This window comes from Cebus imitator, unplaced genomic scaffold (genome assembly GCF_001604975.1).
Source record: "Cebus imitator isolate Cc_AM_T3 unplaced genomic scaffold, Cebus_imitator-1.0 Scaffold102, whole genome shotgun sequence".
In the NCBI taxonomy this organism is placed as follows: Eukaryota; Metazoa; Chordata; class Mammalia; order Primates; family Cebidae; genus Cebus; species Cebus imitator.
In genome coordinates this window covers 2,522,089-2,533,800 of record NW_016107417.1, presented here as the reverse complement: position 1 = coordinate 2,533,800, position 11,712 = coordinate 2,522,089, and the positions used below count along the sequence as shown (strand labels likewise).

Here is an 11,712-nt window from a genome sequence, read left to right as displayed (position 1 = left end):
AAAACTCTGTCTGAAAAAAAAAAAAAAAAGAAATAAAGAAAAATAAATAGCATAAAGTATCTAGCAGGAAAAGTGCACATGATATCACAAAAAGATAGAGACTGTCAGCTCATTTTCCACCTCCCCTTGTAACTGCTGTGAATTCCTTCCAAAATGGTGAAAACCCTTTTCACGGCAACTTATGTTCCTGGCCAAGGGTTTTCAAGTCCATGTCTTTTTCTCAGTGGAGGATGCTTCCTTCCCTGCCACAGGACCAAGGGCGCATGACCCAGCAAGGTGGCATTTTTCCACAGGGCCCAGCACACTTGCTGAGGTCCCAGCACAGGTCCTGAGGTCTTGTCTGCTTCTCCCCTCCCCTCCAGTCCACGGGTGCTGCCTCCACACCTCAAGGTCTCTCTTATGTGCTTCACAGAAGTATCTCTGGTCCCATTTGGGGTGTGGCCCGAAAGCCCTTCTTGCTGACAGGGTGCTCTTTTCATGAGGGAGAGTGGCACTTAAGTTTGTCAAGCAGACACATTCTGACAAGTGCACAAACTGGGTTTTGGGTTTTTTTGAGACAGGGTCTCGCTCTGTTGCCCAGGCTGGAGTGCAGTGGCACAATCTCAGCTCACTGTAGCCTAGACCTCCCAGGATCAAAGGATCCTTCCACCTCAGCCTCCCAGCTAGCCAGGAGGACTACAGGTGCATACCACCACGCCTGGCTGATTTTTGCATTTTTTGTAGAAACAGGATTTCACCATGTTGTCCAGCCTGGTCTCAATCTCTTGGGCTCAAGGATCCGCCCTCTTTGGCCTTCCACACCCGGTCAAACTGGGTTTTTGTAAATGAAAACTGTGCTTCCCCAATGGAACCCTGATCTCTCCAGGATGTGTTTTTTAAATTTGAAACACTTTTTTTTTTTCTTTTTTAGTTTCTCTGTCCCATTTTCCAAGCTGTCTGCTTATAAGAACCACAGAGAATGCTGGCAAGCTTGTCTGATCCCTGCTATATAGCACAGTGAAATAAACTGAGCCCAAAGCCCAGAGAGAGGCCTTGCCCAAAGTCACACAACTAACAACCACAGCTTCCCCTCAAGGGGAAGAGGACAGGGAGAGGGAGGCATGGAAGCAGGTGTCTGGAAGCTCAGAAGCCAGCACTGGCCCCTTTCCCACGGGGGTGGCACAGGAGGATGGGAAGGCCCTGGCTGCACAGGGCTCAGTCCCTCACTTCCCAGCTTCACAGCTTTGAACAAGTCCCTCAACCCTCCTGAGCCATCGGTAAATTGGTGAATAATGTCCACACTGGCTGACCTCACAAGGAATCCAGGGCCAGAATGGGCATGAAATCTCTTTGTAAAGGTGAGGGTAAGGACATGAATATCAAGTCCTTAGTAAAGATAAGCAGGCTCAAGAGTGGGGATGAACAGTTGTGTCCATGGTTTTGCTGCCCAAAAGCCTATCTCTCCTGCAGGCGTCAGGAGCGACAGCGCTTTGCTGAGTACCAGGCAGAGCTGCAGGGCATCCAGCACAGGGTGCAGGCCAGGCCCTTCCTGTTCCAGCAGGCCATGCAGGTGAGGCTGGCACCTGAGCAAGCACACAGCTGCCCGCTGCGAAGAGCTGGCTGAGTGGTTAGGGAAGCAGCATGGGCATAGGTCCCTGCAGATAGGATCCCGGGGCTGGGGAATCACTGGGACCCACTCAGTAACCAGAGCCCCAGCTTGCCCTTGGCAGCCCTGGTGCAGAGCGGGAAGTCCTTTTCTCTCTCCTCAGGCCAATGCCCGTCTCACTGTCACCCGGCGCTTCTCCCAGGTGCTGTCAGCACTGGGGCTAGATGAGGAGCAGCTGCTGGCTGAGGCAGGAAAGGGGGAAACAGCGGGCACCCCCAGAAAACCCAGGTGAGTCCCCCGGCAGGTCAAGAACTGGCTCTGCCACGCTGCTGCAGAATGGGGCGCCCACACCAGCACTCTGGGCTCTGGAGGGCCTCCCCTAAGCCCTGTCCTCCAGGTCACCCAAGGAAGTCTAGGCCAGGGCTGTCGTTCCCACTTCTCAATGAGGAAATTAAGGACCTGACGGGCAGGGCCTTGCTTAAGGACACAGGAACGAACAAACAGCAGAGTCAGTCTGGGAGTCTGCAACCATCTGAGCTGCCGCACACCAAGCCCTCATTAGGGGCTGGCACCACCACACTGGTTACTCCTTGGATACCTCTCTTATGCCTTAGAATAACCTGGTACAGAGCAGGGACTATGAAGCCCACTTGACAATCAGGAAAGTGAGACTTGAGAAGGGAGAGTCACTTGCCCAGGATCACACAGCAAGCCAGTATAGGAGCAGGGTTTGAAGCCACATTGTCAGTGGTTTCCGTGGGCATGAGGGTGGCAGCTGAAGAGCTAGGGGCCTCTATCTGTGTCTTGAAGGAGCCACAGGCCAATGGGGGTGAGAATGAAGCACTCTCCTCAGAGCCCCCCAAGGAAAGAACCCACCGGCAGCCAGCCTGACAGGCACAACACCCCCAGCCTGGACCCGGAATGCAGTCCCTGAGATAAAAATTAAAGGCTTTATGGCAAACACAGCGTGGGATTTCTGGCGGTGGTGGTGGTGGAGGCTCCAGGTTGGAAGTGAGAGGTGGCAGGTGGGTGGGCAGCAGGCTTAGCTCTGTCCCCACATCCCCCCCAGGAGCTCTGGCTCTTTTGGTTCCCCTCATCCAGCACACACAGCCACTTCTCTCCTCCTGAGGAGTGGGGACATCTCAAAGGGCAAGAACTGTGACTTCTCCACCCCATCCTCAATGTATATGCTGGGTCCTAGAAATTCAAGCGTGAATAAGATGGAACGACTCCCGCCTCTGAGGACGCCCAGTCAGTGGGAGAGGGGGTGGACCCTCATAGGGGTGCATACAACATACCCTAACACAGGCTGACTTGTGCCACACAGGGAGCCACATACTGAGCAACCATTGGGTGGGGGGAGGGGTTTCAGAAGGGAATGTGTGCATTGGGCTTTTTAAGTTCCAGTAGTTTTAACTTAGGGATCCTCTCCTCAAGAAAAAAAAATCATACACACAGATGTGCCATATTTTGCATTCAATTTCAGGGGTTCCACGGACACCCTGAAGCCCATGTGGAGCTCCTTAACAGCTCACAGGTTTAAAAAATCCAATCCAGGGCCGGATAGAGTGGCACACGCCTGTAATCTCAGCACTTTGGGAGGCCAAGGCAGGTGGATCGCTTGAGCTGGACAACATAGTGAGACCCCCGCCCCCATATCTACAAAAAAATACACAAATTAGAGGGGCGTGGTAGCGTGCGCTTGTAGTCCCAGCTACTAGGAAGGCTGAGGTGGGAGGATCACTTGAGCCCGGGAGGTCGAGGCTGCCGCGCACTGTGATCGCGCCACTGCACTCCAGCCTGAGGAACAGAGTGAGATCCTATCTCAAGAGAAAAACAACCCAGGTGATGTGGGAAGGGAGCGTTCCCTGAGGATACTGGTTATAGGGAGTCGGAGGCTGGACTATGTAATTGGAGATCTCGGGAAAACAACACCCGTTGGAGCCACGAACCCAGGAGTCCAGGAAGCGAGCGCCCATTGTAGGAGGGAGGTGTGTACGGAAAGACGGTGAGGTAGTGAACGCCCCGTTGCTGGGGAAGTACAAGCACAGGGAGGCCAAGGAGGAACTTCCAGCCTCGAAGACACTGGCTTAAGGTGTCTGAACACATTTGATGGTGTTCAGTAAAGTTATTTGCCGTTTGTGAGGTGGGTGGAGCAGGTCTAAGTCCTTCTAGTTTTGGGATCCCATCTCCGGGATTAATTTCGCGTCACTTGAGGAGCGCATGCGCAACGGGACCACCGGCTCAGAGATCCCACAGGGCCCAACACCGCGCGAATGCGCAGTGGAGCCCTGATCCCAGCCCTCCCATGAGCCTCTGGGGCAGGCTCCAAGGCGAGCGGCGGAAGCAGCCGCTCTTAGTTTTCCGCAACACGACAGCGGCTGCCGAGCGACCCGGAAGTGTTCCCATTTTGCGTTGTCTGGGCTTGGCGGCGGCCGGGCTCGGGGTGGACGTGCCACTATGGGGTCGTCCAAGAAGCACCGCGGAGAGAAAGAGGCGGCCGGGACGACGGCGGCGGCCGGCACCGGGGGTGCCACCGAGCAGCCGCCGCGGCACCGGGAGCACAAAAAACACAAGCACCGGAGTAGCGGCAGTGGCGGTAGCGGCGGCGAACGACGGAAGCGGAGCCGGGAACGTGGAGGCGAGCGCGGGAGCGGGCGGCGCGGGGCCGAAGCTGAGGCCCGGAGCAGCACGCACGGGCGGGAGCGCAGCCAGGCAGAGCCCTCAGAGCGGCGCGTGAAGCGGGAGAAGCGCGATGACGGCTATGAGGCCGGTGAGGAGGCGGGGCCTGCGCAGGGGGCGGGGCGGGCAGGGGTCCCGAGCGGGCGGGTCTGGGTGTGCGCGCAGTGTCTGCGAAGCTCTCGAGGCCGGGAAACCCCGAGGCTGTCTACGTCAGCTCTTATTAAATAGTTTTCTACGGCATCTCTCAAGCCCAAGAGTTAGAGGCTGCAGTGAGCTGCGATCGCGCCAGATGCACTCCAGTCTGGTGAAGAAAGCGAGACTCTGTCTCAAAGAAAAGTATTTTCTATGGTTGTTTAGGATTAGAGATTGACTTTCTCCACCTAGCTCCTTGAAGACCGAGGGCTTCTGTTTTCCTCAGTTGTCTGGTACAATTACAGATCCTCAAAAAATGTGTTGAATGAATGAATGAAGTAATATCAGCTTATGCAGAGGCAAGAGAAACCTGGCATTGGACGAATCGTGTAGGGCTCGTGGTAGCGAAATGAGCGAGTAAGATAAAGATGGTTAGGGATGTGAACACAAAGGACCGCGTACTGTAGGCTTCGTATCTATAAGAAATGTAGATTGTCTTGTTGGTGGTAGGGAGCCATGGATGTGAGTTGAGGAGTGAGTTGCTCAGATCTGTATTTTGTAAACATCGCTGGATTGAGAACTTAGTCAAAGGTAGTCAAGATTGGAGACCAGTAAATCAGGATGGCTATAGACCACGTGAGGGCTAATGGTAGCCTGCACCAAGGCAGCAGCAGTGGGATGGAGAGAAGTGGACAGATTGGAGAGGTGTTTTGGAGGAGGAATGAACAGAACTCTTCTATGAGGCTGGGAGGGAAAAGGCATTGAGAATGACTCCTTGAATTTTGGCTTGAGCAGCCAGATGGGCTGTGGGTGTCATCTCTACTGAAACTGAGGAGTAGAGAAGAGAAGCAGGTTTGGAGGGGGATGAATAATTCACTTTTGGGGTTGTCGAGGTTGAGTGCATGTGAAAAGCCAGAGTTTGGACTGGATAAAGCCATTGGGAGTCAGTATCTGGGTGGCCAGTGAAGCTTGTAGAGCTGATGGCCCACGGGGTCGTGGGGTGTGCCTGTGCTGTGCTGAGGCGCAGGATCCGAGGAATAAAGAGATGGGACACAGAAGTACAGGGAAAATGCAGCTGGGCTCGAGGGGCCATGCCCCTATGAGCGGAGTCAGGTGAGGCCCCGAATGTCCAGAAGCATGAGTATTTATTGTGTATAGATTAGGGGGGCAGGGCAGTGAGTGGAGTCATCTTTAAGGGTAGTGATACGGTCGTGAGCAATAAAACAAGGGGTCCACCCCCATTAGGTCACCTAGGCTGGGAGGTGGACAGTGCGCAGCAAGGAGTCCATTCCCATTAGGTCATCGAGGCAAGGGCCATGTACAGTAAGGGGTCCATCCCCATTAGGTCACTGAGGCATGGAGGTGGGCCATGTTCAGTGAAGAGGGTGCAGTGTGCAATACCTCTATCTATGGGCAAGCTACTAAGAAGATTTATAGGAGGATACTTTAAGTCACATAGCAGTGACAGAGCTGTCAGGGTCTGTGCTAACTGCTGGCAGCTTCCAATGAGTTCTATAGGGGAATGCTTTTCAAGCAGCACAGTAGCAAGAGCTGATAAAGTTCACCGTCACCAAGGTGTGATTGCCGGTCTGAGGGCAGCCTTCCACAAGAACTGGAGCAAGGTCCTACAACTCCTTTATCAGGAGGAGTGGCTCTTGCCCCAAGCCTGCCATACTGCGGGTATCTTTATAATATTGAACGCTGCCGCCTAGGTCATGGATTCTTGTCCTGGTATAACTGTTTTTCCCTTAAATCATCCTGTGCACTGTGTCTGCTCTAGGCATTCCTCCGATTATAAGCTGCTTATTCCTTAATTCATGCTCTGTACTGTGTCCACTCTAGGCATTCCTCTGATTATAAACTTATATATAGTTATATATGTATATATATGGAAAAAACTGAGTGGTAAGATATTCTTTAGGCACTCATTCTATGAACTAATGTGTGATCATCTAGAGAGGATTGTATAAAGGGAAATAGCTGAGTAGTAACACTATAAACAGATACTCTCCAAGCCCTAATTCTATAAACTAATATACAATTATATAAAAGGAAATAACTGAGTAGTAACACTATAAACTGAGATATTCTCCAGGTCTTAATTGTGCCAGGATTCTGCTTATCTCTCCTTCCTTGGTACCTATATGGGGGGTTACCCACAAGGCTCATGTGACATGAGAAGCCAGGGTCAGGAATAGAACCTGAGAAATGCCCTTATTTTAGTATTAGGCAGAGAAAGATGTTACAAAGAAAAGGAGATAGTAACCAAAAAGCAGGAAAACCTTTGTGTCATGGGATCTTTAGAAAGGGTATTGTTAGAAGGAGGGAGTGATCAACAGTCCCACACACTACGAGAGATCAAGCAAAACCAGAACCGAAAAGAGCCCATTAGATTTAGAAATGAGGAGGCTGGTGGCCTTGGAGAGCACCTGGAGAGATTGGGATCCAGGGCCCAGGTTAAGAGAGGAGCCTTTGAGATAAAGGCAAAGGTAAGATGCAGGATAGGATTGCAGGAAAGGAAGAGCTCATGGTGGCAGCTGGTTGAAGGAGTTCATCTGAGGGTGTTCAGTAAGTGATTTGCTGTTTGTGAGGTGAGTGGAGCAGGTCTATAGTGCTTATTTATCCATGTCCTCAGCGTCTAGCACAGAACAGGCACCAATAAGTGTTTTTTGACTCCCTGAGTCCCACAAAGGACAAGGTCATGCAGCAGCCACATTTCCTGTCCTGTTGGGAGAAACATACACAGAAATGACTTGATTGTGAATTCAGGGGAGAGCAGTTAATTCTGATCAGTCATTGAACAGGACTTCATGAAAAAGATGGTGTTTGATTTTGGCATTTGGATGGGATTTTGCCGATGAGAACAAGACCAGAGAGGACAGTTTAGGTTGAAGACACAGAATGTATAAAAGTGGAGAGGTCCAGGCGCAGTGGCTCACACCTGGTACAATCCAAACACTTTGGGTGGCCCAGGTGGAGGATCGGTCTAGCCCAGGAATTCGAGACCAGCCTGGTCAACATAGTGAGACCCCATCTCTAAAAACAAAATAAACAAAATTAGCCAATTTTGGTGGCAGGCACCTGTAGTTCCAGCTACTCAGGAGGCTGAAGCAGGAGGATGCTTGAGCCTGGGAGGTCAAGGCTGCACTGAGCCAAGATCATGCCACTGCACTCCAGCTTGGGCAACAAAGTGAGACCTTGTCTCTTAAAAAAAAAAAAGAAAAGAAAAAAAAGGAGAGGGCAGAGTGGGGGCTGCAGCAGTTTGGATCTCTTGGGTTGGGAAAGGAAGGTGTGTAGGAGAGGCAGGAGTCTGAGGCTAGGCTTGGGCAGAGGAGCTGCTGAGGAGCTTGGGTGGAAGAAGCTGCTGTTTTCTGGTGTTTCAGCAGGCCCAGGTGCTGGCGAGGGGCCCTCATCTTTGATCCTGCAGCTGGAGCCAACGATGCTGGCTTCTTGGCCCTGTGTTCAGCTCCTGAGCCATGCATGCTTCTTCTTATTCCAGCTGCCAGCTCCAAAACTAGCTCAGGCGATGCCTCCTCACTCAGCATCGAGGAGACCAAGTGAGTACCGTTTCCCTTGTTTCTACTTTGTGTTCCTAAGAGAGGCGGCTCTGGGTCCAGCACTGGGGTGGCTTTCTCACACAAAAGTATGCTAATTGGAGTTGGAAAGGTCCTATAAATCATCTTAGTTAAGGTTTGAGTTATAGAAGAAAAAACTAAAACGTCTGAGGAAGGTGGCATTCACTGGTTAGACGCAGGCCAGGCTGGCGCCCATGTTTCCTGCTTTGGAGGTCAGGACCCGTCCCAGTGTCCTAGGCTGTGGGTCAGACCGTGTGTTTGGGACCCATGGGACCACTCACTTCCACCCTGTTAGGCCTCCTGTCTGTCAAGAAATGCACATGATGCCCTGTGTCTTTGATAGCCTCTAACACTTGTGTCTCTTGTTCTCAGTAAACTCCGGGCAAAGCTGGGGCTGAAACCCTTGGAGGTCAATGCCGTCAAGAAGGGTGAGTATAGGGCTGAGGTTGGGGTTTGGGTGGGGAAAGAGGCCATCTGAAGGGCTCTTTGAAGAAGGAGGGATTAGAGGCAGATTCAGCACGGTTTAGTGGTCTTACTCATGCATATTTGCCGGGAGGTATGAGGGCCTTCCTTGCTGTTATAATGGGGATCTGGGGCTCTGCTTGGTTTCTGAGTTGGAGCCGTGGCCATTGCATTCTCACTGTGGCTGTGCGGTGTTGTTAGATGGACTGAAAGATGTGCACACTTGCTGCAGACTTGGCTGGGGAGAGGTGGGTTTGTTGTTTTTCTTCAAAGCACAATTTGAGGGACTTTGGAAGGCACAGAGGGTCCTGTTGTGCTGCGTGGGTTGGCCAGGAGTGTGGGGATGAAGTGGGAGCAGGGAGGTGAAGGATTCTTCCTTCCTGTCCTGACCCCTTCTGGCCCCCTGAGCTGGAAGGGGGCAGGGTGAGTGGCTCCCTCCTCTCCCCACCAGCCATGGGCGGGCATAGCCTCACGTCTGGGCCCCCATTCCAGAGGCGGGCACCAAGGAGGAGCCCGTGACAGCCGATGTCATCAACCCTATGGCCTTGCGACAGCGAGAGGAGCTGCGGGAGAAGCTGGCAGCTGCCAAGGAAAAGCGCCTGCTGAACCAAAAGCTGGGGTGAGGGGTCCTGGCCAGAGCAGGCGAGGGAAGGGCTAGGGAGGCCACCATCCTTGGCTGCCTCTTGGGTGGGGAGCAGGAGCTGAGCTCTTCAAGCATCACCTTCTCCCCTCTTCAGGAAGATAAAGACCCTAGGAGAGGATGACCCCTGGCTGGACGACACTGCAGCCTGGATCGAGAGGAGCCGGCAGCTGCAGAAGGAGAAGGACCTGGCAGAGAAGAGGGTGAGCACTGGACAGCACGGGGTGGTTGTCTAGCGCCTCTGGTGGCCTGACTGGGCACTGAGGCAGGAGCCAACCCCGGAGAGGTGAGATGGGGCTTGGAGAGGGGAAAGGCCTCGGCTGTCCAAAGTGTGGACACTTTGGACTCTCAGCAGCTTGCCTGCAAGGCCTGCCCTTTTTACACTCCCGCTTGGTAGAGCCCTGCATGTTTTCTGGTGATGCTGAGTGGCCTGAGGTCCTAGGTCACCCCTCCCTGTTTCATAGGCCAAGCTACTGGAGGAGATGGACCAAGAGTTTGGTGTCAGCACTCTGGTGGAGGAGGAGTTTGGGCAGAGGCGGCAGGTGAGGCCGCAACAACTGGGGCACATGGTGCACGGGGCACTGGCAGCCTTGCTACAGGGATCCCAGGGTTGGGTGGGTGGAGGGAGGTTCCTGACTCGCCGTTTCTTCCCTTAGGACCTGTACAGTGCCCGGGACCTGCAGGGCCTCACCGTGGAGCATGCCATTGATTCCTTCAGAGAAGGGGAGACCATGATCCTCACCCTCAAGGATAAAGGTGACATAAGCTGGGCGCCTGGCAGGGGGGCACAGCTTCTGCTGAGTTGCGGGCAAGTGTGAATGGCCACTGCTCTGTGCTGCCCCCAGGCGTGCTGCAGGAGGAGGAAGATGTGCTGGTGAACGTGAACCTGGTGGATAAGGAGCGGGCAGAGAAAAATGTGGAGCTGCGAAAGAAGAAGCCCGACTACCTGCCCTATGTGGAGGATGAGAGCGTGGATGACCTGGCACAGGCACGTGATGGGCAGGCTGGGTGGCGGGGGATGGGGCAGAGAATATTGGGAGTCAGGGCTCTGAGGAGGTGGTGGCTCAGTGGCTTTTCAGGAGCCAGCCTGGGTTCCAACCTGTACCTCTTGCCTTGCAGCAAAAACCTCACTCTATCCTGTCTAAGTATGACGAAGAGCTTGAGGGGGAGCGGCCGCACTCCTTCCGCCTGGAGCAGGGCGGCACAGCTGATGGCCTGCGAGAGCGGGAGCTGGAGGAGATCCGGGCCAAGCTGCGGCTGCAGGCCCAGTCCCTGAGCACGGTGGGGCCCCGGCTGGCCTCCGAGTACCTCACGCCTGAGGAGATGGTGAGCCCTGTCGTGCCTCATACTCAGTGTCACAATTCTCCCTCCCTCTCGGCTCGAGTGCTGCCCGCAGGCACTCAGAAGAGAGGGCGAGTATTTATGTTCACAAAGTGCTTGGCCTTGTGGGTGAGCAGTAAATGGCATCCGGGGGAGTACCGGGTGTGGACGGATCAAGGCTGCCGAGCCACATGGGCCTCAGTCTGTGTTCGGGCTCTGCCATGCTGCCAGCCCGTGCCCTGGGTGAGCCATTTAACTGTGAGCCTGGGGCACCCCATCTGGAGTGGCAGTGACAAGAGCCGCCTTCTGAGGTTGCTGTGAGGATGCGTGACAGCATAGGTGAGGGGTGACTGGAAAGGTGTGTGTGGCTCTTGCCTGTGGAGTGACCGTGTAACATGAGGTAGACAGTTAGTGCAGTGGGCGTCTTGCTAAGTGGGTAAGAGCAGGACTTGAGCCAGACTGCCCCAGCTCCCTCACTTAGGAGTAGGCAACCTTGGCAAGTTACTTAACCTCTCTGTGCCCCAGTGTCCCCATCTCACGAGTGGATTGGAGATAGTAACCACCCCATGTGTGGCCCATGTGTGGGAAGTGCTCAGGGGACTGGCTAGCACAGAGGAACACCAAAGAGGTTCACCCTTGAGGGCTGTGGTGGCCCGCCTCTCCCCTGCCCCTGCTCTATGTCTGTCCTCTCTTCCCGTCAGGTGACCTTTAAAAAGACCAAGCGGAGGGTGAAGAAAATCCGAAAGAAGGAGAAGGAGGTAGTAGTGCGGGCAGATGACTTGCTGCCTCTCGGGGACCAGACTCAGGATGGGGACTTTGGTTCCAGGTGGGCTTGGACACGGTGATAGGAGGAGAGGGCTGGGCTGGTGTGGCCTGGGGACTGGTGCTCACCAGAGAGGCCTTCTTCCCTCAGACTGCGGGGCCGGGGTCGCCGCCGAGTGTCCGAGGTAGAGGAGGAGAAGGAGTCCGTGCCTCAGCCCCCGCCATCAGACGACACCCGAGTGGAGAACATGGACATCAGTGATGAGGGTGAGGGCCTGGCGGGGGGTGAAGGGGGGCAGGGACAGGGTTGGGGAAGATGGTCTGAGCAGGCATCCCCTGTGTTTCTCCCAGAGGAGATTGGAGCTCCGCCGCCACCAGGGTCCCCACAGGTGCTGGAGGAAGACGAGGCAGAGCTGGAGCTGCAGAAGCAGCTGGAGAAGGGGCGCCGGCTACGACAGCTGCAGCAGCTGCGAGACAGTGGCGAGAAGGTGAGGCTGGGCGTGGGCAGGCCTGGGGCTCCTGGTGCACTGGCACTCACCTGTCCTCACAAGCAC

At 54.3% G+C, this 11,712-nt stretch overlaps 2 protein-coding genes across 3 annotated transcripts in view; both read left to right on the top strand.

The window, feature by feature from the left end:
* The window catches only part of LOC108310377 (testis specific 10 interacting protein), a 14,887-nt gene extending 12,344 nt beyond the window's left edge, over positions 1-2,543 (top strand). The window contains exons 6-8 of the mRNA XM_017537404.2: positions 1,450-1,549; positions 1,749-1,873; positions 2,396-2,543. Coding sequence (XP_017392893.1) covers positions 1,450-1,549; positions 1,749-1,873; positions 2,396-2,519 — 349 coding nt within the window. The 3' untranslated portion in view covers positions 2,520-2,543. The remainder of the gene's footprint in view (positions 1-1,449; positions 1,550-1,748; positions 1,874-2,395) is intronic.
* A 1,308-nt stretch (positions 2,544-3,851) lies between these two features.
* The window catches only part of SART1 (spliceosome associated factor 1, recruiter of U4/U6.U5 tri-snRNP), a 17,590-nt gene continuing 9,729 nt past the window's right edge, over positions 3,852-11,712 (top strand). Inside the window, exons 1-12 of one of the 2 annotated variants that reach the window (XM_017537402.1) lie at positions 3,852-4,358; positions 7,899-7,956; positions 8,347-8,402; positions 8,929-9,055; positions 9,174-9,279; positions 9,541-9,618; positions 9,733-9,832; positions 9,922-10,064; positions 10,196-10,402; positions 11,098-11,222; positions 11,310-11,425; positions 11,510-11,646. In XM_017537402.1, coding sequence (XP_017392891.1) covers positions 4,046-4,358; positions 7,899-7,956; positions 8,347-8,402; positions 8,929-9,055; positions 9,174-9,279; positions 9,541-9,618; positions 9,733-9,832; positions 9,922-10,064; positions 10,196-10,402; positions 11,098-11,222; positions 11,310-11,425; positions 11,510-11,646 — 1,566 coding nt within the window. In that variant the 5' untranslated portion in view covers positions 3,852-4,045. Of the gene's footprint in view, positions 4,359-7,898; positions 7,957-8,346; positions 8,403-8,887; positions 9,056-9,173; positions 9,280-9,540; positions 9,619-9,732; positions 9,833-9,921; positions 10,065-10,195; positions 10,403-11,097; positions 11,223-11,309; positions 11,426-11,509; positions 11,647-11,712 lie in introns of both variants that reach the window. The other variant, XM_017537403.1, reaches the window with a different exon arrangement.